Raw genomic sequence first — 25,919 nt, forward strand, 5'->3', positions numbered from 1 at the left:
TAGCTGGTTTGGGATTGGTGTATTCCTGTGTCGTCACTGGCTCTTAACAGTCAGGTGTTACTCTCAGCTAGACTAGGAGTGCAAGTCCTAGGACTCGAGTGACTGTGCAAACTGGAAAGCAAGTTTGCTGGATTTTAATACCATTTATTCTTTTTCTTTTATTGCATTCTGGGTCATTATTCTTTCCTCGTGGGGCACCAGTGTCATTTTTACCCTTGAGCTCCGTCTTGATCATATTAAGCGATAAGCATACTAAAAGTTTTAGATGAGAGCTTATCATGTGGGATATAAGAGAAAGGAATTAGATTCAGAAATCATTTTCAGTTATAAAAATAATCCACATTTATAAAATCTCTATTTAAATAAGAACACTGTATTATTTTATTCAGGCTACCATAATAAAGTACCATAGAATGGATGAAGAACGGAGAACTTTATTATTCCCAGCTGGGAAGGCTGGGGAGGCCCGATGGAGGTGTCAGCCAGTTTGGTTCCTGGGATAGGCTCTCTTCTGGCTCTTAATAAGGCCATCAGTGCTATCAGATTAGGGCCCCCCCCCCCTTATTTAACCACCTCTTACAGTCCCTACTTGCAAATACAGTCCCGTTGGAGGTTAGGGCTTCAACATATGAACTTAGTAGGAACACAAACATTCAGTCCATAGCAAACATCATTCCACTTTAAAAAAACAGCCCAGAATTCCACCGAGACAGTTGCAAACCCTGCTTGAATGTTCTAACTAGATTGTGGGGGCCAGTAATCTTTTATTACTAAGTTATACCAATTTTTGCTTGTCTGCCAAAAAACATGTTTGTGTCGGTCTAAGAGTAGAATATCCCTGAAGTCTGCTCTCCTCTCCATCATATCCATGGTCTTTGTGATGATAAATGCAGCCCCCTTCATTTCAGTTGTTTTTAATCTCTGCATCTCACAGTTTTAACATTATGGTATTTTCATCAAAGTTAGTTTTGATTTCTTACCTGTTTTACTCTTGACTGAATTTCTTTTATTCTACATGGATGTAGTCATCCTTTTTTTCCCACAGGGGTTGTAATAACTTCTTTGAAATGCTTCCAGTTCTTGTATCACAGAATGCACATATTTAACTACAATTTTTTTTTATTATTATTATTATTATTATTATTATTATTAGAGGCCCATGTTGTGGTTATGGTGACTTTCTACCCCTATTGTCTTTTAAAATTGTTTACATAATATTGAATGGTTCTCTTTTATATTTAGGTCTTCAATAAACTCATCAGGAGATATAAGTATTTGGAAAAAGCATTTGAGGATGAAATGAAAAAGGTAAAAATTCAAATGTAATGCCTTATCTGTATAAAGTAATGAAATGGAGAGGGACAAAAATTTTACATATAGAATGATAGTGCAGACGTACCATGGACATAGTAAGTTTTTAATAAATGTTTCTTGAATGAATGAGTGTGACAGATCATTAGCTAATAGCTATAGGATAAAATACATGATTAGCCTAGACTTTGTTCATTCATGTTTAATGTAAGACAGCACGCTTTATTCCATAGGAATGGTTTTATAGCATCTGATTCCTGACCTCGCAGGGCTTAAAATAAAAACTAGAGATTCCAAATATGCAAGAAAAATGATTATATCAAGCGAAGAGTTGAGGTATGTGATTTAATCAGTTCAAGCATGTGAAATAATATATGGACAGCAGCTAATAACCAGCAAAATTCTTTAATTTCCAAAAATACAGTTTAGCAAAGGGAATAAAAGCATTTCTTGGGAGATAATACGTGAATGTCAATCTCAGTGATGTTTGTCATCTGTAAAATAGCTGCAATAAGATGACATACCTCATGGTTTTGTAGGAATAAACGAGATAACATATAAGGTGGTTGATAGAGTTAAGTGGCCTCTAGTAAGTAGGGAAAGAAATAGTAGCACCTCATTAAAGAAGCCCTGCTTTCAGTAATTGCAACATGTTCCCTCTTCCAATTTCTAACTCTTGTGTGTATATATATAGCACTCACTGCATTAACTTGTTACAGATTTGCACGTTGCTTTTTCATTGTTTCCAATTTTAGATATCTGCCTAAATTATAAACCAAGGGAGTAAAGTAACCATAACATCTACTTTGCTACTTAAGTACTTGCTTCCCCCTATTCAAAGTGAATACCTAACCCCCCCCCCCCAAAAAAAGTGGATCCATACATTATGGAAGATTGTGATAGTAAAATCTTGAAACAATGAAGGGTAGCCACTTAAACTGATTAGGGAGAATGTCCATGATAAATTGGAGAAGGTGCAAAGCAGCCATTTGGTGGTTCAACCTCAGGCAAATTACTTAAATTTCTATAATGCCTCGGTTTACTTTTCTGTGAAATGGGGATCAAGGCTTTTGTAGGTATTAACACACAGAAAGTATTCAGAAAAATAGCTGGTACCCTTGACAAGTTTTAGCTGTTAGGAATGTATAATTCAGTTAAAACAATACATGTTTATATATATAGTTATTTATAGTATGTAGACCTATATAAGTGCATTTAAAAATCTGGAAGGACACCCATTAAACAGCTAATGTTAATTCTAAGGAAGCAGGATTAGAGAGGAGATCACATTTTTATTATTCTGTAGTGGTAGATTTTACTCTTACTATCGTGTATTAAAACTTTTTTAAATAGGAAAAGATTTAAATGGGAAAAAAATGTGATCCATTACATTGCTGGGTGCCTACAAAAAAAACAAGCACTTGATTAAATAAGGGAATGGAAATAATGGGGGGAAATATGTAAAGCATTTAAATAAACACTTCACCACTTTTGTCTAATAATACCATTCATGTTTTACTTCTCTGAGCTCATTTGCACCTTGAAAACTTCCTTAGCTATTATATTCATGTGATGAATATGCTTCCAAGAACTATTTATTTTTCACAGTATATCCATTTTTCAGGGAATGTTCTGGAATATACGCAGCATCTGATTTTAACATTGATTAATATAATTGATCAATGTGAATAGTAATTTAAAAAATCTAACTTTTGTGCTATTTTATTATAATGGAGTATTTTTAATGAATGTGGGTATATTGATGTGCTTAAAAAGTAGTGTTTAAAAGTTTATTTTGGAAGCCATTTTTCATTATTCACTTGAGTCTTAATCATCTTTACAATCAGAGGAAAAGGCCAAATTGATGCGAAGTGTCTGTGATTTTGTCAGTCCTTTTACTCTGCCTCATTCCTGGTGTTCCCTGGAGCTTTACCCACTGATGCTGCCATTCCCTCGGTGTTTTCTTATGAACATTGAAGGTGACTTTGTCTTTAATTCATTGAGACTTTAATAGGCATAACCTGGGAGTTAAATGGACTAGTTTGATTCCAGCTCTGCCATGTACTCAAATATCTAGAGTCACATAACTTATCTGTAACGTACTAATCCTTTAACTGTCTGGGATAGTAAATTAATATCACCCTACGCAATGCACAGAGTTAATGGCATTTTGTTGGTGCAAAGTAATGAAAAAGTCAGCAAGGCCCCAATAGTGATAGTGAGCCCTGGGGATCTTGGTAACATGCCCAAGGACTATGAAACAGAGAAGATAGTCATAGAATAGGGTCAAAGCACTAGGTGGGGGAGCCTTAGGAAAGAGGAGGGCATTGCACATGACTCAATACTCTTAGAATTAAAAATGGGAAGTGGGGTATAATCCCCTTTGCTTTGGTTTTTCTTTAACCATTCTGGGGTTGCTACTTTTTCAATTACCCCTCCAAAATTGCTCTTTCCAGCTCGTATCAGTGGCCTTTTCTCCATTAAGAACTTGGGTCAGATCCTCCATTACCTGATCACCAGGGCTGGTAAAGCTGCATGATCCAAGAAATACCAACTTGAGTCTTGTTATTTTTAAAAGAGCATCAAGAACTTAGGAAACCCCTTTCTCACTCAACAGTCTTGTTTTAAAGAATATTATACGCTCTGAATTCAGAAAAGCATATGCTGATGTCAAAGCTTATTGACTTTTTCCTGTTTTTTTGTTCATTGTGCTATAACAAACCCAAAGAAAATGGGTAGATGTAGTGGGGGGACCCCAAAAAATGAAAAATGTGAAGGACAATAATCTATTTCAGTAAATGTTATGCTCATCATGTAAAACTTACCCTTTGTTCTGTACAAAGTCAGATGTAAATTTTTTATGTAACCTATTCACACTGTTCTCCAAATATCTCTTTTTGTTCCCATGGATGTTATCTATAGCTATGTGTAGGTAAACTTGGAAGAAAGGAACCATGCCTGAGAAAGTCACTTTCCTTAGCATCAGTTTCTAAGTGAACAAATGTATGTGTTTCTAATGAATAATAACTGTGCTCTGCATCTGATCGACTAGTTCTTCACCATCTAGCCATGCATGTGTATTCTGTTTGTTATTTTCCTACTTTAGACCTTTGCTTTATAGACATGGTTTCTTTTGTTTGACCCACAGCTTCTCCTCTTCCTTAAAGCCTTTTCCGAAACAGAGCAGACGAAGTTGGCAATGCTGTCGGGGATCCTGCTGGGCCACGGCACCCTTCCCGCCACCATCCTCACCAGTCTGTTCACCGACAGCTTAGTCAAAGAAGGTAATTGCTCTCGGGTTTTCTCACCTGGCAGACGTCAAAAGTAAAGCCACATATGGTTAGAGAAACACCAGCACCTCTTCTTACTGTGTTCTGCTACCCACTCATCCTCCATGTAAGAAAATTTGTGTTTATCTTTAAACAATACAAATTGTACGTGTTTCTTGTAGGGAATTGGAAGAAAGAATATACACTTGTACAAAGACAAAAACTAATAATAAACTGAAATTTACGGTGTAAGACTTAATGCCTAGGTCAAATACCCTGAAGTTGATTGAGTCTAAGCTCTTTCTCTCAATTAAGTTGGTACTGGCATATTTTTGCTGGGAAAATGCTTCATTGTGCTTTGTGGGACATTTAACCTTTTTGCCCTCAGACACAAAATGCCAGCACGTAGCACCCACCTCTATTTAGTATAACGTGAAAAGGCCCCTTCATGTTCCCAAATGCCCCCCTCCCCCGCCCCGAATGTTTATTTCCCTGGTTAGGACCATTCTTCTAAACCATTACTTCTCAAAATCTTGTGCTCAGATGTTCATTTTGATCACATTTTAAGATATTCATTATCTCAGTTTTAGAAAGAAAGTCCAGATGGTTGCATCAAAGTCTTGCTTTAATTTTAAGGCATTAAGAGTTTGATAGGCATGTATACAATCACTTGGTTATAGAATACAACAAAAGTGGGCTCTTGGAGGAGGATAATGATATTCGAGTTATAATGCAACACAAAACAAAGAGTTATTTTTTTCTTAAAAATAAAAGAGCTTTTGTGAAAACATCTGTTTCTTCTTAGAACTTAGTTTTTCTCCTACAAATGTTGAAGTCCCAGCCTCGTTCATGCCTGCAGTGAAATGGATTATAGTTTTCTTGTAGCTGAAAAAAGATTAGTAAATTGAAAGTCAAGCAATGTTATTTATTTAGGGATTTTCTAGAGTTTTTGAATTAACATAGTTTAGATTTATGACAGTTCAGATTCTGTGATTGTTATTAATGTGTTGTTAATATTTTGACATTTTAAAGTATGTTCCTGAAGAGAATTGGTGATATTTCACATCTTATTTATGTTGTGAGCCATTTTACACTTAGATAAAACGAGGTAAAATGTAAACAGTAAATGTTAATTATATTAGATTATCCTAGCCTTTATAACAGAAAATAATTGTCTTTCTGGTTGTATTAAAATCCTTCTTGATATGTACAAGTTCCTTTGCAATGTATCAAAAATAATTATATAGATAGACAGACAGTGATGAAGCAAGTATAAAATATTAACAGGTATAAAATTTAGATAGTGGGGGTGCGCCTGGGTGGCTCAGTGGGTTAAGCGTCTGCCTTCGGCTCAGGTCATGATCCCAGGGTCCTGGGATCGTCCCGCATCAGGCTCCTTGCTCATTGGGGGTCTGCTTCTCCTTCTCCCTCTGCTGCTGCCCCTACTTGTGCTCTTTCTCTCTCTCAAATAAATAAAATCTTAAAAATAAAATAAAATTTAGATAGTGGGTATATGAGTGTTTACAGTTCAGTTTATTCCATTTTTCTGCATATTTGAAATTTTTTATATTGAAATTTGAGGAAAGGGGGAGAAGAAAAGTACATTTGCTATGGAGGTGACATAGTGCTTGTGTCATGTAGTTTTTTCTTATACTCCACCATCTTTAGAAACTAGAGGCTTAAGCTTTTGCTTCCTAAATAGGAACATATTGATAAATTACACTTTTTTCCCAACCCCACACCCAACAAATAGCTTCGGAGGATAGGACTATCCCACTCAGGAAAATCTTGAGTACAGAGAGAAATTTCCCAAATTTTCCAACAAGAACCACTGTTAATGCAAAGTGATAGGTTTAAGCCAAGATTTGGATTCCTAGTTTAAAACATTACTTTATTTCTAGTGAAATACAGATCATACCACATTTTAATTTTTATTTTGATTTAATGACATAAATATATACTAAATTTTACACTCACTTGGTGAACTGAGAGTGTTAAAAACTCATGTCAACAAATATAAAATCCTCCAGCTTGTAACCCCTGTGTTATTGTCCTAGCCATAGTTTCTGGTTGTTGTTTTTTTTTTTCTTTTTTGACTAGTTCCTCTGCTTATTCAAATGAAGAAAATTGGACAAAGTTAGTGTTTGTATAAATGATATATCAAGTGGATGCTTTAACTTGCAACTAACTCAAAGACAAGACTCAGATTGTTGGATAAGAACATTTGTTGGCATACAAGAACATTTATTTCTCATGTAACAAAAAAATATAAAAGTCGGGTAGACTTCAGGGTGAAACAACGTCATCCAAGTCTTGGATATTTTCTCCCGTTATTTCTCGCTACCATTCATAGCATCAACTTCACCCCAGGGATGATTTCCCTGGTCACTGTAAGATGTCTGCTGGTACAGTTAATGGCACATGCTCTCTTGTTCAGATTCAGTGGAAGAGTAATTCTCAACATAGGATGGTTTATCTTGCCTTCAGCTGATTGGCTGCCGTAGGCCGCATGACTAGTTTTGGCCAAGTAGCAGTTGCCAGGGAGATGCCCTGGGCAGATGGGCTTCCGGTGAGGTCTCTAAACTAATCATTGCAGAAGGAGTGGTACCAGGACTTGGACTAGAAGTCACCTGGCCTAAGCAAAATTGGAATTCTCTTAGGAAAGAGGAAAGGGGAATAGAGCTTCTTAGACCAATAATAGTGAAGCCTTCAACTGAGACAAATCAGTTTAATATTTTAACTACATTTTAACTCTTCATTCAGTAAATGTAACATTAACTTGGAAATTTGAAGTGTTCACAGGAGAACTGTCTACTAGCGATTGTCACTTATATTTGGAAATAAATCCTAATGTCAGTATGGATATGTAATTGAGTGGATTTCTGATTAACATAGCTCTTTTAGTCATCTCTTTAAAAATATCAAGAAAAAAGTTCAATTTGATACAGCATCAATATTTTTATAGCTTAAGTCATGAGTATTTTCAAATGCTTTTTACAAAAGTAAAATTGTAAGGTAAATAGTGTACTTTCTTATATAGCTTTATTTATATCCATCACTATTAATGGTTCTTAACTGGTATCATTTATCAGCAAATTAGTTGACATGTTACCATTTCATTTTATGTCCCAAGATTTGTTTGTTGTGCCTCAGGACCATTGTTATACACATGAAATTTTGGTGAGCCACAGGGTGAAGTAGAGGCAAAAGACACTAGACAATACTGGGCTTTTAATGTGTTTTGAACCAAGGTAAAAAAAAATAAATAAATTTACAATTATACCAGGTTAGAATCAGGGAGACCCACTTTGAAAAATATTTTGACTCTTTTTCCTTCTCATGGAAATGCTCTCTTTTGAGTAATGAAAATAAACTGTGCCTAATGAAGAGAACAGAACTGTACCTAGAGAGCTGTCTGTTTGACCTCTACCAAATCAAGTCTTTGAGCAGTTAACTCACTTCAGGACACCTAGTGGGCAGGGTGGCCTTGTCCATCGTCACAAGTGGTTTTGCTTAGGAAAGGAATGAAAACTCACTTTTTTCTTTCCCTTTTTTTTTTTTTTTAAACAGGCATTGCAGCCTCATTTGCTGTCAAGCTTTTTAAAGCATGGATGGCAGAAAAAGATGCCAACTCTGTTACCTCTTCTTTGAGAAAAGCCAACTTAGACAAGAGGCTGCTTGTAAGTGTTGTCTAGACAAGGGGCTGTATGCTTCATGCTTCGGTCGTGGCTTTGACGATGCGTGACTGAGATGCTTGGGTCTGTGTTAAATTGGAACGTGGTTCCTTTTATTTCTGTGTATTTGGCAGATTGAAACGAATTCCATCTCCATCTTTATCAAAAAAAAATGGAATGATAAAATTAAAGAGACCAATGAGACTTTCAAATTTTGTCGTTTGTTGAGACTGAGTTAACATTTATCAGAATTAACACTTTCTTTTATAACTATATAGATTTAAAGTTGTAATATTAAAAAGTCCCATCAATCCCACCTAATTAAACATTTATGTGTTAGGTTAGAGATGGATGACACTGATCTCATGTAGTTGTTGATTTGTTAACTAAATAAGAGTTTAAACAGGATTCCTTGTTTATACCAAAAGACTTGGAAATACTTAGGTATTTAAGAAAGCAGGTAAGTTTATTATGGTTGATTTGAAGCTCTGATGATCACGGATTGATTATATTTTTATTTCTCTCTCTTTGTTTTTCCAAAAAAAAAAGCAAAAGAAATATTTTGTTCTTACATTTCTATCTGCTCCCTGAAATTTCTTTCTGCTAGAAGCAACAGCTATGCAAATGACAGAGATTTCTCCAAGTAACATTGCTTTTACAATATAGAACAGAGTCTAAAACTGAAAGACACCCTTGCCGTCTTCTGTTCACCTGGTCTCCTCTGTTTTTCACTTCTGAGGTGTTCTAGTGTGCATGGGTATCTGTCAGTCTGTAGGGTAATTCTAAAAATGGGCTCTTCCCCTCAGGAAACCCAAGAATAATTTTAACGGTAAATGCTTATGCTTTTACTTTCAATCATTTAAAATTCCTTTGTCTCTTGAAGTTTACCTTAAAATAGCCCTTTTGAGTCTTTAAAGTCTTTAGAATGCGATAAAGAAGAAGAATGAAAAAGTGTAGAATTTAGTTAATTTCTGCCGCTGATAATAATTTTTAGTCAGCATATGTTTGAGTGTCTGTTCTGTGCCCGGCATGGCCCTAGAAGCTGAGGAGGCGGGAGAGAACAGGATAGAAAAGTTCCCTGCCTTCAAGAACCCACTTTCTCATGGACTTAGGGTAGATCCTTGTATACAGAAGGAGAAATCATAAGTGACTAGGTGGGCTGAGCAGGGTGGAAGCTTACGTGAAGGCAACATATTCTTGTCCCTGAGTCTGTAGATTAGCTGTATCTGGGCCAGGTCCCCCTGTGATCCGTACACCTTTTCATTCTGAGACCCAGCCTGCAGGAGCGCCTCCCATGTGGGCCGTTCTGTCCTCATGGCGAAGGACAGGAAACAGAAGTGAATCACTCCAGTGCATTAAAAGCTCATCTTACTGGCCAAAAGAAGTGATAGTGAAGCCTGGCAGGGGGATGGGTGGGAAAGTTCATTCTATCATAGCCTACTATTCCACTTCCGCAGACAGACACAGCAAGGAGGGGCATCTCTCAATACTTATTTAAAGGAGAGGGGCAAATGATTCACAAATATACAGTCTATTACAACTTGCCACAGAAGACTGTTATTAATGCGTGCTTCCTTAAAGATGCCAGTAGGCAGAGCTTGGTTAACTTAATTAGGTCACTTCATAAATTTTTTTTAAATGTCTTTCCTTAACAAAAAAAAAAAAATGTCTTTCCTTTTTTGAAAAATATATCATTTAACTGTTCCTACTACATTTCTGTGTCTGCATATATTTGGGGTATGAGAAGCACAGGTAGAAGTTTCTACCAGAAACACTGTAAGCTTGGGGAGGGGAGGGTAATCCTCTGTGGACCCTGCTTCCTGATATTTGCTAACTCAGTAAATGAATGAGGAGCTAGAGGGTCAGTTTCACCGTCAAGGAGAGCATTTTTGTTTCCTTAACACAACAAAATTCTCTCTGGCTGTATACTAGTACATTTTAGGGAAAAAAGCGTATCTCAGAGGTTAGCAGTTACTCACTTCTGTAATACAGAGGCAAGAAAAATTTATAGCAACTCTGAAAAGGGGATGGAAGGCAACAGACGAAATCAACCATTAACTAATAAAAACTGAAAAGTGCTATGAGGAAAAAATTAACTACGGAAGCTCTAAGGAGTGTCAGAGAAGGATGCAGTTTTCAGTGGTAGGGGAAGATCTCTGACAAGGTAACATTTGTGTAAAGACTTGAAGGAGGTAAGGAATGAGCTATCTAGATATCTCTAGGCTTTGGGGCATGGCATGTTGGGGACAGAAAGAGGAAGAGTGTTTGGTAAGAGCGAAAGTGTAGATCAGCTCAGTGATGTAGCAGGTCCCATATCATCTAGTAACTTTGGCTTTTATTCTGGGTCAGATGGAAAGCTTTCAGGAAATTCTCAGCAGAACTGTGCATAATGTGTTTAGGGTCTAAACAGGATCACTTTGGCTTTGCTTTGGGTATAGACTCAGAAGCAAGAGCAGAAGCAGGGAGACCTTAATCTGATGGATGTTTGTACCTGGGTAGGGTTTTTCTAGCAAACACAAACCATGTTCCAAGCCAGTAAATGTCATGATAGGATTCAGACTGGCTTGACTTCAGTTTAATCTGAATAATAATCTACAATGTATTATGTGCCATTTATTAGGACTTTGGATATAGTTCATAAATAAGCCACCAGTAATATATTTGATGCCATATTGCTCTGAACATAACTTTAGATCAAACTTTGCAGTCCCATTCTTCCTAAATTGAATATTGAATGCCGGCATGGGTAACAGAATAATTATCGGCCATGGCTGTACTCGGCTATGTCCTTAAATATATCTGGCTGCATAATTTGGGTCAAACTACTTAGCCTGTTGAGACTCAATTCATCCTCTGTAAAAATTTTTACTTTACATAATTATGAGGAGAATGCCCACCGCATTTTGATTCATAGAAGAAACTCAAATTTGTTCCCTGCATCCCAAATTTGGAAGACCTCTTGAACGGGAGAACAAATGTCGTGGCAGAATTTTAGTCTGATATGAAATGTTTGCTTTAACATGAATGTGTGTTTAATAGCTGCTCCCACCAACTCTTCTGACATTTTAAAACTTATAACTCAACAAGGGAAGTTTTGGGATGATGATATTGAGAATATTGAAATTTGAGTCCTGTCATAGAAGGCTTTGGCTCTGTCCCTGTACGTGGTGGCAAACCTATTACAGATTTTTCTACTGAGATTTTTTACTGGAGCCATAGAGACACTGACCATACATGTGCAAATCTAACCACCATAAATTTTGGATCTATTTTTTTAGACTGCAGCAGTCTGAAAAATGTGAGAGCTTTGAAAACTGTCTTAATATCTTAGTTGGGTGTTGAAATCACACAGGATTAGAACATGACTAAGTGTTACTGAGATTCTGCCAAGCTGTGTAAGGTAAAATGGAAATGAGGTAAAAAATATGCAAGCAGCCATGGTGTATTGCTCTCTTTAAAAATTTCCAACAGAATTATGTAATGAACTGAAGAGTTTGGTAAGGTGGGTTTAGATTAGATCTTACTGTGACTTCATTTAGAGCCACCATCATTAACAGATAAGACAAAAATTCTCTTTAGCTCCAAGCTAGTATTAGAATAATAGCATTTTCTCAGAATGTGAATAGAGGTTCTTGAGGTAATAGTCAATGTTGTTTCTCTAATGTTATCTCAAGTTATCTCAGCATTATTAAAACTGACTTTTGTCTATTAACTCATACGTTATCATGTTATTTGCATTTAATTTAGCAAGATTACTTTTGTATTCATACAGCTACACTCTGATTAAAGTGAAAAAAAAAGTAAATAATGGTTCAAAATGGGTGAAGCCAGTTTATGTAAGTTGTTTAGCATTTTTTTCACTTTCTCTGTAAAACTGCCTAATTTTAGAAGGTGCTTAGCGAATGCTCAAGAAATATACCCAAGATTTATTCTTTTGACAATCATTCTCTGTTCTCATGTTCCAAATATGAGATATTCTAAGTGCTGCTTTTTGTTTTTTTGTGTTTTTTTTAAGATTTTATTTATTTATTTGACAGAGAGAGACACAGCGAGAGAGGGAACACAAGCAGGGTGAGTGGGAGAGGGAGAAGCAGGCTTCCTGCGGAGCAGGGAGCCCGATGAGGGGCTTGATCCCAGGACACCAGGATCATGACCTGAGCCGAAAGCAGACGCTTAACAAAGGCAGATGCTTAAGGACTGAGCCATCCAGGCGCCCCATCTAAGTGCTGTTTTAATACGAAAATGTTGTCCTTTAGGCGTGCTGAAATTTGAATGGTTTTTTTGTGTAACAGTCTTCTTCCTTTTGTCTTTCAGGAGCTCTTTCCAGTTAATAGGCAGAGCGTGGATCATTTTGCTAAATACTTTACCGACGCAGGCCTGAAGGAGCTTTCTGACTTCCTCCGCGTCCAGCAGTCCCTGGGCACCAGGAAGGAACTGCAGAAGGAGCTGCAGGAGCGTCTTTCTCAGGAATGCCCAATCAAGGAGGTGGGAAACCATCAGCTTCCATCACCACAAAACCCATGCATGAGAGGAATAGCGTTGTGTTGCACAAGCTTGACCTTCCTAAAGGAGACCTCCATTTGTCTACTTATGTGAACTTTGTGTACTTGTGTATACCATTTAAACTAGCTCAGTGTCAAAGTTTTGATTCAGAATCCTCTAGCATGTTCCAGAAATGAATGGTCATTTCCACACAGTTGATGTATTTTATCTGGCTACTGTGATGAACAAAATAAAAATAGTTCATCTACCAGATAGAGTTGCCATCCGCTATCAGTATACACCATTATATGGTGGTTTTTCCATTTTATCACAGATAATATAATATGGTTAAGTATATGGTTAGTGTTTGAAATCAACACTGGGTATTTCATGGATCACCGTGTATGAATATGTAGAGTTTTTTCTTTTTTTTTAATTTTAAGACAAATTTTGATGGTTTTTGAATTCATATCATGGGAAAAGACCAGTTGGACCAGTGGCTTGTTGGATCACACTCACTGTAGCTGGGTATCCCTGTAAATGGAAATACTACATTTTTTTATAACAGTAGTTCATAGAGCTATGACTGTATCTTTTTAATTTTTTAAAAAACTCCTGTCTGCAGAAAACTTCCTGTTTGAACTTTAACATTTTTACATGATAATCCAAAATTAAATCAAGTCCTTTCCTTTTGCCATTTGCTTCCAAGTCCTTAGCACTCTGCGTGCTCTAAGCCCCACACGGCACCTTACGTGGTTTGAATGGAGAATTCCAGACCGATGCTATCCAGCAGATGGAGGTGTTGGGACAAAAAATATTTCTAAGTCTCATGGCAGTAAGGTCAGCAATATATTGAGTAACATTTTCCAAGCAAGAACTTGAACATGATTTTCCATGGAGGGGAAAATAAAAAAGCAAAACCAAAAAACACTGTGATGCTTCTGGACACAAAGGTGTCACCTGTCTTTGCAGCTTTCTTCAGCCAGCTCAGGCACTGGGACTTCCCAGTTCCTTCTGTTCTCAAACGTCACTTAACCCGTTCCTGACACCTCTGTATCCCAGGCCAGGGGGGACGAAAACAATGTCTTTTCACTAGCGAGCAAGGAGGGGGGAAGAGTTGTGCTATTCACAAAGTAATAGTATCCTTGACATAGATTATGGTGTTTAATCACTTTTGAGGACCTAACCTGTCTTTGTGATTGTATTTCAAAAGGAAAAAAAATTTCTCCAAACAAGTTTGATATAAACTATATTAAGCTGGGCAGACCTTTTATTCCATGCCATCAGATTTGAGGATAAATTGGAAAATAACCTGTCCAGAGTTGCTGCATTGATATGTATCATATAAAAAATATTGCCTTTGCACTTGACAGTTTATTCACATGGGGCATGAGGGTCATCAAAAGTAATCATTAAGGAATAAATGGTGGTGAATGGACTTGTACAAACCCAAGCCATTATTCATCAAGGGGTTTAAAGTTGAGAGTCTGAGGTAAAGATTCACAGCTCCGTTGCCTCGTTGAAACCCCAGGGAATCAAACCGGCTCAAGTAATCGGCTCTGCGGGACCCAGAGGGGTTGCTGCAAGTAAAAGAATTACCTTCTCAGAAACAAAGATTCCCTCTTATTTCCTCTTCCCTAGCATCTCCTGGCCAGAGCCGAACCTATTAATTTTTGGACTAAATATAAATGTGCTTTGAGAACAAATCATTGTGTTTTTCCTCCCTCTTGTAATATGAGAATAGGTACCAGGAGAGGAGGGACAGAGCTGAATATTTATCCACCCAAAGCCTTTTACTAACCAGGCACAGTGAGAGGGAAACTCCCGTCTGCCTGTTACTCTCTGACCCCTTTCTCCATGAAATGTAGGTGGTGCTCTATGTTAAAGAAGAAATGAAGAGGAATGATCTTCCGGAGACAGCGGTGATTGGACTTCTGTGGACCTGTATAATGAATGCCGTTGAATGGAACAAGAAGGAAGAACTGGTTGCAGAGCAGGCCCTTAAGCACCTGAAGGTACAGGGTCAACCGGGAACAGTCTTGGCTGCAGACCAATTGCAGCTCTTAACTGCATGCATGACACGTGCGTTCTAGCTGCAGTTCACCCAGGTTTAGGCCAAAGATAGATTTCCTGGTGTTTTGGTTTTTTTGTTGTTAGGTTTTTTTTTGTTTTTTTGTTTTTGTTTTTTCAAACTTGCCACTACCTAAAATGTCTCAGATGTAAGGGCCTATGAAATATATTGTAGAGTAAGTTCTTACTAAATACAGTGTTGGGCACCTGGGTGGCTCAGTTGCTTAAGCGTCTGCCCTCGGCTCGGGTCATGATCCAAGGGCCTGGGATGGAGCCCCGAGTCAGGCTCCTTGCTCAGCGGGGAGTCTGTTTCTCCCTGTGCCCTTTCCCCTGCTCATGGTATCTCTCTGTCTCTCAAATAAATAAATTAAAACATCTTTTAAAAAAAAATAAACACAATGTCTAAAAATTCACGGACTAATCATATATTCAGTATTTAAAGTGAAAAAGAAATATGGTCTAACTATTGTTTTTTGTTTTTTTTTCATTCTACACGACAAAAATTCTTGGTAATATTTTTAAGTACACTACAGATTGGTATTAGAACTTGAAAAGTATCTGAGTGGTGGAAGAAATCAACTCATTGTGTAAATTGCATGTTTTTGTGCATGGATACATCTTTTTGCTTTTATTGTTGTCTCCCTATAAAACTATATTAAGGTGAGTGAAAGACTTAGATCCTTCCTACAGAGTTTACATTTGAACTGATAAGTCAAAGACTACCTAGTAGGAACTAGGTAGAATATAAATTAAAGATAACTCTCAGTGTTTAGAACAGAGCAGTGATGGGATGCCTGGGTGGCTCAGTCAGTTAAGCGTCTGCCTTCTGCTCAGGTCATGATCCCAGGGTCCTGGGATTGAGTCCCGCATTGGGTTCCCTGCTCGCAAGCAGCCTGCTTCTCCCTCTCCCTCTGCCTGCCACTCCTCCTGCTTGTGCTCTCTCTCTCTCTCTCTCTCTAACAAAGAAAATCTTTAAAAAAAGAAAGAAAGAAAGAAACACAGCAGTGAGTAAAATCTGCAGGTCAAGTTGATCTGGGAAGGCTCCTCGGAGGAGATGCGTGTTAAACTGTGTTGTCTTAAGAGAAAACAGTGGCTGTACATCAGTGACTAGAAACAAAGGACAGTTGGGACAAAGGGAATAATAGGAACAAAACCACAAAGATGACCTGGGGCGGGGCAGGGGGGGTCTGGGATGTCTGGGGAAAGAGAACCCCACACTCCACCAATACTAATCTGGCCACTCCAAGGCCTCACTCTACCTTCTTTTTTTTTTTTTTTAATTTTATTTATTTATTTGACAGAGAAATAGAACCAGAAAGCACAAGGGGGAAATGGCAGAGGGAGAGGGAGAAGCAGGCTTCCCGCTGAACGAGGAGCCCAATGCGGGGCTCAATCCCAGGACCCTGGGATCATGACCTGAGCTGAAGGCAGACACTTAACGACTGAGCCAACCAAGCGCCCCTCTACCTTCTTTTCATAGTGCCCATTAGACAGACGTAGTAACACCACCTTTAAAGTCAGAATTTCATATTTGGTCTCTTCTTTTAGCGGGTACAGTGAGAGAAATCTGGTAAGATGCTAGGATAAAAAATTAATTTTGATTGGACACAATGTTATAATAATAATAAGATAGTCCTAAAAGTGAATGCTTTCTAAGCACATCTCCAGATTTCTGCTGTGATTCAAGTATTGTTGGCCCTGTACCTCCCATGAAAATTAATGGTTGATTTTACTCCCCACTTCTGTTCCAGCAATACGCTCCATTGCTGGCTGTGTTCAGCTCTCAAGGCCAGTCAGAGCTGATCCTCCTCCAGAAGGTTCAAGAGTATTGTTACGACAACATCCATTTCATGAAAGCTTTTCAGAAGATTGTGGTTCTCTTTTATAAAGGTATCTCTCCATGTTGCTTTACCACTATGTTTCCATGTTTTATTGAAACTCTTTGAGGCCCAGCACAGGGGGTGAGGCAGAAGGGGACATTGGGGTCCATGCTATTTTTGCAAGTTTGAGTGAGGCAGCCGTATTATGTGAAGAGAGAAAGTGCAAATGCCATATATACATGATGAGGCCCCTGGGCACATTGCCAGGAGACTGGTGATAAACCGGTTATTATTTTTGGTGGGGAGGGATGGTGAAAAATACTGTAGTAACAAAAAGTAATTAGGTCTGCTTTTGAATTGTAAGGGTTAGCTCTAATAACAATGACTACCAAAGGCTGCCTATAGTATATTCAGACCCTCTCAGGTGCTATAAAGCTGACTAAAATTACTGAAATAATTAGCTTTTTACTTTGTATTTTAATTATTTGGCCCGACCATTCTCCTGTTTTTCAATGAAATGACTATTTTTAGATTTTTCACTTTACTGTCTTTTCATTGTGTTTGTAAGGATGAGGTTGTCGTGGCAGCTGGCACTACCTTTAATAAATGAGCGCTATTAGAATTTTAACTGCTCTCAGTCTCTACACCTGTAGTATATAGAAATGATCCTGGACTATTCTTTGGCCTGAGTTCATGCAGTTTTATGGGGGGCGGGGAGGGGGGAGGTGCACTGAAGAAATGATACATTTTGAACATTATAAAATGCTTATTAGAAGGTACTGCAATCTTAAATGGCAACTTAATATTTAAAAAAAAGTACAAATTAACATCACCAAATGTTTTTTTTCTTTTTGATGTGTTCTTAAATTTGTCTGTTTTGAATGATAATTTGGGCATGTGGAGTGTAAAAAATTTTACATTATTGATTAATAGCTATTTTTGCAATGTTCGAACGTCTCACAGAGTTTTAATTGGCCGTTCAGATTCTTCAGATTCATAGATCTTGCCCACGGGTGTTTGGGTGGTACTTTACTCTCTCGGCATTAAGGTACTCAGCACAGTTTTTATGTCAGTAGGAGAACGTGCTGACTGCCAAGTCCCATCTGAAGTTCAGTAATTGGTGTTTTTCTCTGGCCAGGTCCAAATGAGGTCCTCTTGGACATGGTCATGAGATAGCAACATCCTAAAACTAGGGCTTAAAGGACGCCCAAGGTGACCCATCAGAACAAAACCTGCAGGTCATATTGCCAACCCACCTGTGGTACCCAGCAACCAAGAAGGAGAAGCTGAGCCCACCCAGCCCGTGGCCATTCTGTCTACACTGGCCATAGTTGACTCCATTGTAAACAGGTAGAGAGACCTGTGAGACAGGTTTCACGTTCGCTTTGTGAGTGGCCATTTTCCCCTACAGAAAAGCAAACTGTTTATAAACTAGTAGTCTAAGCACACAATTTACTTTCTTGTCACTTAATAGCTAAGCCAACTAAACAGTGTCTTTAACCAAATCTTTTTGTAATTGAGACATACTTGTTTAAGACGAATCTGCAGGAGCACCTCATTTTATTATTGGATTTACTTCACTCACACACACACACACACACACACACAACTTTTTGTCAGTAATGGCATCTATTAAAATCCTTTTTCAAATTTCTCATTTTAACCATTAATGCCAACATCTTCCCCATTGTGCTCCTTACAACAACTACTGGTAACAAAACTGGTTGCTTTGAGTTATTTCCTAGTCTTCAGCCCCAAATGCTAAAGAACAGTGACCTGACATTATAAAGTAACCAAGAAGTAAAAAGAAGAAGCATTAGCTTTTCCTTAGGCCTCTGATTTATTAGGTGGTCAGTTTTTAAATAATCAAAAATCAGGTCTGTGGAAAGTATGAGCAAACCCAAGGGAACACAGGAAGGTGACAACATCAGTTTTATCCTGGCTTAGTTATTTTTGCAGATGAAATCAGGGAACTGTAAAATGGCAGCTGAAAATACATCACTGAGAAGTGAAAACTAAATGTTAGTTTCTAGGTAATTTCATAATTTCCCACAAAATTACACGTATAGTCTGTTTTTCTGAATGAAGTAATTACATTATTTTTTTCTCTTGGAAATATGAAATCCCCGAGGAATGATTTTTCCATCCTACTATTAAAAGAATTAATGTGTTTAGCTTCTTACCTTTTTTGGACAGTAGTTTTTTCTTTGACCTAATTTCATCTGACAAACACCTGTGCATCAGGAGATGTACGTTTTTTGTTTTTACAAGGACTTGGACGTTCTTTTTTTTTTTTTTTTTTAAGATTTTATTTATTTATTTGACAGCACAAACAGGGGGAGCAGCAGGCCGAGGGAGAGGGAGAAGCAGGCTTCCCGCTGAACAGGGAGCCCGATGTGGGGCTCGATCCCAGGACCCTGGGATCATGACCTGAGCCGAAGGCAGACACTTAACCAACTGAACCACCCAGGCACCCCGGACTTGGATGTTCTTGTTCTGTATTTTATCTGCCTAAAAAGGCGTGCTGAACAGTGTGTATGTATTAACGCACTCTCATCCCAATGCTGCTGCGTATATGAATCACCTGAGAGCTTGTTAAAACACAGATTCCCTGGGGATTCTGGTTCAGAAGGGCCAGGGTTTGGCCCGCAAATTTGCATTTCAACAAATTTCCGGATGATGCCAACACTTGGTCAGGACCAGTGGTCTAAAGGGTTATTGAATGCCAGAAGTGAAAAATTCTGTGAACTATAGTAACATATTCCAAGATTATACTTCTCATTAATTCCGTGTACACATACACATTCAACAGATATCAAACAGTATCTTGTTTGCTTCTTTTATGTAGTGATGTGGGTTCCTTTTATTTATTGTAAGGAACATTTTGCGTTAAAGCAGGTTTTTTAAAATGTAATAGAAATAATTTCTCCTTTCCCATTTAATCTCTCTCTCTGTTTGTTATGTACACACATACCTTCCCTGTATTTCTAGAACTTGAGGATAACAGAAACTTGGAGATATGGTTCCCCGTTGTCTCCTTGACAAACCTGACTATTTTAAATGAATGCCATTATTGAAGATTTTTTTAAACAAGTAAATAACAAGGGAATAAAAGTGAATAAACTGTAAATGATAGTGCTTTTCAGAAATGAAAGAAAAAAGTAGAGATTGGTCCTTTAGTAAAGATTCACTTTCTGTATTAAAACCTAGATTTTTATATGTCTGTGCAATAGGAAAAATATTAAGTCCATCACTAATTTTCAGACATCACATTATTCACTTCTTAAAATAGTTTTTCTTCCTTTCTTCCTAAAGCTAAGTACCATATTCTTAGCATGTGGATCTGAAAAATATTAGTCTCTTCTCAAGTACTGTCAGTACCTCTATCATGGATTGTGTTATTTGCAGATATTTCTTAGGTTAAGTTCTGTTCCTCATGCATATTTTTCTGAAAGAAACTTTCTTTTCTCATCCTAAAAAAAAGTGAGTGAGCCTCTCACCATATAGTCTCAGCATTCTTAAGGTAAACTATTTTTGACTTGTGTCCCTTTGTGATATCCCTAATAAGATGAGTCTCTTAAATTCCAAGTGACATGGTTTTGGGGGGTTTTTTTAAATATATTTTTTAAAGATCTTATGTATTTATGTATTTATTTGAGAGAGAGAGAGGGTGCACGTATGTGTACAAGTGCGTGAGTTGGTGGGGGGGCAGACAGAGGGAGAATCTTGGGCCGACTTCATGCTGAGTGAGGAGCCTGACTCAGGGCTCAGTCCCACAACCCTGACATCATGACCTGAGCCAAACCAAGAGTAGGATACTTAACCAACTGAGCCACCCAGGCACCCCACAAGTGACATGGTTTTTAACTTAAATATCTAAGTAATGTTCCCTATAGCTTTGCCATTCTTAAACCACTTGTACAATATTTTCTCTTTGATCTTCATGAAAACCCAACATTTAAATTATAACTCTGCAAATTGAGAAATAATGTAGTTTTTCTCATCAAGTTGATGAATTTGTCCATCAGACATTTATGAAATGCATAGTAGATGGCAGGGCTTCCATTAAATGCTGGAAATGAGATGATAAACAGAATAGATCCGGACTTCCTAAATTTCAGAGTGTAGAAGAAAACCAAGGTTTACAGTCACCATTTCATTTCTAAAATAAGACTCACACAGAGGGTGATGAGAAGTGATAGAATGTTGGAGGAAGGGCGCACAGTATTCGGCCTGATAGAATGGAGAAAAATGTTTTGTAATCTGAGGGAATTCTATATGCGCTTATAGAATGTTTTTCTTACTGTATTTTTACTGATATTCTATATTCCTATCAGGCATTTCTGGGAGATTCCAACAAACACTGTTGTTTTTCAGTGTTAATGAACTCCTCTCGCACTTTTCCTTAGTGGGGGGGAGAAAAGTTCTCTCTTTATACCTCAGGAAGTTCTCTCCTTTTTAGATTAGACTTTTCACTAAACAAAAGTTGAGTTTCTTCTTAAACTTTTTGATATCTGTGCTTTGCCTCCAAAGTTGTCCTGTGTAGTTGCTTTTGTCTCTTTTTTATTGTTTATTTCCTGGTACTAGAAATTTGGTTTCGCAGCAAGTATTCATTACTAAGTTGGGCTCTTCTAAGAACTCATCTTTGCAGTTTGTCTCATTTTCTGTGGACAGTACATCTGATAAGTGTTACCTAATGATTTAGGGTCTGTGGTTGACAAGCGTTTTAGTAGTTGCATGGCTTCTTTCAGCCTCTGTGGGGCAATAAAGCACATGAATGAGCTCTCAATCTTCAGAAGGAAAACCTGAAACAAAGAGTCACCTTCACATGCAGTCTAATTCAGCTTTCCACCATGAGCATTGTATCGCACACAGTTCATTAAAGTGAGGAGATAAAATAGCATTTTTCTGCGTGTTTGTTATATTTTAAATTCCATTTATTTTATAATAGTAATAGTTCTATAGTACTTGCATATAATTTATAAACCAAAAGACATATGTTGGGTGTACATGCTCAAAATTGTCTTACTGATAGGGAGCGTGACCAAAACAGTTTGGAAATTAAGTGATCTAAACCACAAGCATCTTGGGACGCCTGGGTGGCTCAGTTGGTTAAGCATCTGCCTTCAGCTCAGGTCATGATCCCAGGGTCCTGGGGTTGAGCCCTGCATCGGGCTCCCTGCTCAGCGGGAGAGTCTGTTTCTCCCTCTCCCTCTTGTGCTCTCCCTCTCTCTCTCTCTCGCTCTCTCAAATAAATGAATAAATAACATCTTATCAAAAATAAATCACAAGCATCTTAAAAATGTTATAAAGACAAATTATATAAAAAGGACTTTTAAAATCCATGTTTGATCCAATAAGTGTTGTTGAGAAATCTGTGCAAAGCAGCCTTGCACAAGAACAAGTCACTTCCTCGGGCTGTGAAGTGTCTGCTCCTCACCTCTACAAACACTGGGCTTTGATGGCAAGTGGCAGGAAAGTTCTTTCATCACTGTGAGTGGAGAGTGGGAGCTGGAAATGGAAGCTAAAAGACCAGAAGCTAAGAGTAATGCTATAGGGCTCCTGATTTTAATTTTTACACCCAGTTCTTATGAATGAGTAAATCCAGACTTTCTTCTTCCTTTGCAAAATGTAGTGTATATAATGATGAAAATAAAGAAAACAAACTTGATATTTTCTAAAAGCAATTGTGGGCACTTTTAGTAAATTCAGTCTCTTCCACTAAATCCAAGCCAGTTATTAATTTTGAAAAAACTTTAGGTTTTGGTTATGAAAACATCAGTGATGATTACAGTGAAAACACTATCAAATTATTTCTCTCATTTTTGTAAAAATCATATTTTAACGGCAAAAACATCATTAGCATGATTTATCAGCATTAATAATGGATTGGGCAGGCATTAGGGACAATAATAAATCCTTTTTATCTGCTTCCCATCTCATTTCTCACTCTGAAATCCCAAAAGAGAACCCATTGGAACATTGGCAAAATATGTAGACAATTATTTTCATATTCCCCTTCCTATTCTTAACATTAAATAGTCTAAATTAATGGTAACTTGAGGGTTTCAACACATCTGTGAAATTTAGAATTTAAAGTAATGGGTAGTTAATTGATAATGCTTTTTGCTAGAAACCTGTAAGAAGTCTACCTAATGCCTCTGTTTTTCTCTTAATGGAGTACAAGGAAAATATTACTCTTGTGATTTGGGAAATTATGTTATAGGTAATGCATGTGACTTAGTTGTAGAATAAATGTAGAATTTTGAGTAATATGTGTATTGGTTCTATGATACACCCAGATAGCTCATCTTCACATTTAATTATTAATAGCATTATTACATTCTACTTATGTGGTTTTATTTGCCTTTTCTTTTTCTCCTAAGAGAGTAATCCCCTTAAAAGACCAGTCATTTGAGGTTGCTGCTTAATCAAGACGTGTGTGAAGTTGGCAGAACACAGAGTGTTCTGAATTGCTGGAATTGCTGATTCATTTGCAAAATTACAAAATAACCCACTTTCCTACCAGCACATTAGCACTGGGAAGGATTTCCAAGTCCCGGTAGTGATTCACAGATAAGCTTGCAATATATCATGCTGATGAGATGTATATCATCTTCATCATCATCATCATCATCATCACTAAAGTATTTGCTGATCGAATTCCCAAAATACAGCACTGTGTTATATGGAAATGAGCTTGGTTCCTGTCTTCTTGATAAATTTCAGATATGGATTTCTTTGATAACAGAGCTTTTGATATTTAAAGTGAGTGCTTTCTATTAAATTAGAAGACATAAAGTTGCTTTAAAACATGACATTTATGTAGTAACTGAAATCTCTGATTTGAAATTGCAGCTGATGTACTGAGTGAAGAAGCAATATTGAAATGGTACAAAGAAGCACACGTTGCCAAAGGCAAAAGTGTTTTTCTTGACCAGATGAAGAAATTTGTTGAGTGGCTACAAAATGCAGAAGAAGGTATGATTCCATTTAACAACTTTGGTGGCCGTTTAGCACATACTTTCTCATTCTAATTTAAGGTATCTACTTCTTCCACAGATTTTTCATGCTTTCCTAAAACTAAAGTTCTTAGGGTGTTTTCCATATCAAACATCTTGCCTGCAAACTTAGCCTTCCTTTCTGAAATCAAAGCAATGAAAAGTTCTACATGGTAAAAAAACAAAACAAAACAAAAAACAACAACAACAACGAAAACAAAGGCTGTTAAATTATCCACTAATGGGGGACAAAGGAAAAAATCATTAGCAGTTGTGAAAGGAAAAAAAAATTGGCTTACACATTGTGGGATTATATAGATTTTTATAGCACCTTAACCAGTTGACTGGTACTTAAAATGGGAGCACTAGGTGGAAGAATAATGGATGAGAGTGAATCCCGCTAAGCATGAAAAGTTTATTTTAGATGACCCAGAAGAGTAAAAGTAGTTACAGTCTCTAATAATATTTATGAGCATGCTGCATTTTTAGAAAGGCAAAATTCATTGAAAAGCAAAAAGGAGCCAGAGGTTGCTACTGCCCTCACATATTATATGTCTGTCTTCCCTAGTAAATGCGTGCCTATGACAAAAAAATGTCTTCTGGGGGTTGGGGTAGGGTAGCAGATTAGAAACTCTTTCATGACTTTATTTAAAGGAATCTCTGGGGGCACCTGGCTGGCTCAGTTGGCAGAGCATGAGACTCAGGGTCATGAGTTTTGGTCCCACGTTGGACATAGAATGTACTAAAGAAAAATTTTTTTAGAAGGACAGGTGCCTGGGTGACTCAGTCAGCTAAGCCTCTGGCTCGTGGTCTGGGCTCAGGTCATGATCTCATGGGTTGTGAGACCGAGCCCCCACATCAGGCTCCGCACTCAGCGGGGAGTCTGCTTGATGATTCTCTCCCTCTGCCTACCCCCCCTCATTGATGCACTCTCTCTCTCTCTCTCTCTCAAAATAAATAAATAAATCTTTTTAAAAAATTTTTAAAGGAATCTCTGAATAAAAACCCTGACTTTTCTCTCTCCTCTCCCTAGAATCCGAATCGGAAGGTGAAGAAAATTAGATGGCTCAAGAAGCACAATACCTAGGCTACCACACAACACTTTTACGGGGAATGCTGAACCATTTGAGAAGAGAAACTTGACTTCTGTTTTCACAAAGGAGAAAAAAAAATAGGATAGGCTTCCCTTGTGCAGAGGGGGAAATGGTTTTTGTTTTTGTTTTGTTTTTAAATGGAGCCCTGAGGCATCAGCTATTACACTTGGGACTCTACCTCTCACTCACTATATGCTAACTTAAAGCCATTCAACAAGGAGTCAAGTAGGTATCTGAAATTAAATACTCAACAGACTCCTCTTTTTTAGCTGTATTTTTCAGGTACTGTGTGGTGAACGCCCCCACTGGTGTCTATAACAGGGCCACTTTGGTAGTTGTGTATCTGCTCGTGTATGTGATTTGACAAACCAGTTTTTTAAAATAAATGGCTTTTTAAAAATCTGGGCTTATATTCTCAGAGCTTTTATTTCTTTAGTGCACATGACTTCTTACGCAGTTGACCTTTCATTGTTATGCTTTTTTTCTCCACCCAACATTGTGAATGTTTCTATTTCTTGTCATCTGTAGGAACAACCCTGTTCCTTTTACCATCATTAAGTAGCACATTTCACTTGTCTTCATACTGAAATAGAAATCGACCCAAAATACATGCACATTAGCACTAATACCATGAAGTGATAGTATTGATAATTATTAGGTATATAAATTTATAGTTCCACACTTCTCATGTTTTCCTCAGCGCTATTTCTTCCCTGTTTGGAGGAGAGCTAATTGATGTACATATGTAAATAGATCTTTGTTTATGTTTATCACTAGGTGAGTTTAGTCTTTAAATTATCTTGTTCTCAGTGATAACAGTGAAGCATCTTACTGCGTGCAAAAGCTCATAGTTTATTACATGCTTCTTTCTTAACTCTTGAAAAACTTGAGGACTGCCCCTGTTGCTATTAGGGCAATGGTTATCTCCAAGACAAACATTTTCTCTGAGTAAGAGTTGAAACGAGGAGGATGCATGGCAAACAACATTCAGCAAGTCAAGTATATAAAGAGCTTTATCGTTGTCATGTCATCATCCTGTATCAATACAAAGACAGGTTTCTAGTTACCTGTGTGTCCTCAGGAAGAAGAGGAAATCTTTTCCCTGTGACTTAACCACATACTTAAATCTGTAACATGATGCATTCCTTTAAACACTCAGCCTTTGATTAATTCCTTTCTTCCCATTAGAGCGTTCAAG

At 37.6% G+C, this 25,919-nt stretch overlaps 1 protein-coding gene across 2 annotated transcripts in view; it reads left to right on the forward strand.

Annotated features, from left to right (window-relative positions):
- BZW2 (basic leucine zipper and W2 domains 2) overlaps positions 1–25,123 on the forward strand; it is a 62,343-nt gene extending 37,220 nt beyond the window's left edge. The window contains exons 5-12 of one of the 2 annotated variants that reach the window (XR_004908878.2): positions 1,243–1,308; positions 4,460–4,595; positions 8,151–8,260; positions 12,569–12,739; positions 14,605–14,751; positions 16,558–16,696; positions 23,013–23,394; positions 23,485–23,607. Coding sequence is in view for 1 of the 2 variants with exons in the window: in XM_036065751.2 (XP_035921644.1) it covers positions 1,243–1,308; positions 4,460–4,595; positions 8,151–8,260; positions 12,569–12,739; positions 14,605–14,751; positions 16,558–16,696; positions 23,485–23,607; positions 24,661–24,689 (921 nt within the window). In the remaining variant the exon portion in view is untranslated. Of the gene's footprint in view, positions 1–1,242; positions 1,309–4,459; positions 4,596–8,150; positions 8,261–12,568; positions 12,740–14,604; positions 14,752–16,557; positions 16,697–23,012; positions 23,395–23,484; positions 23,608–24,660 lie in introns of those variants that run through there. The other variant, XM_036065751.2, reaches the window with a different exon arrangement.
- Positions 25,124–25,919: the final 796 nt, after the last annotated feature.

This window comes from Halichoerus grypus, chromosome 12 (genome assembly GCF_964656455.1).
Source record: "Halichoerus grypus chromosome 12, mHalGry1.hap1.1, whole genome shotgun sequence".
Taxonomy (NCBI): domain Eukaryota; kingdom Metazoa; phylum Chordata; class Mammalia; order Carnivora; family Phocidae; genus Halichoerus; species Halichoerus grypus.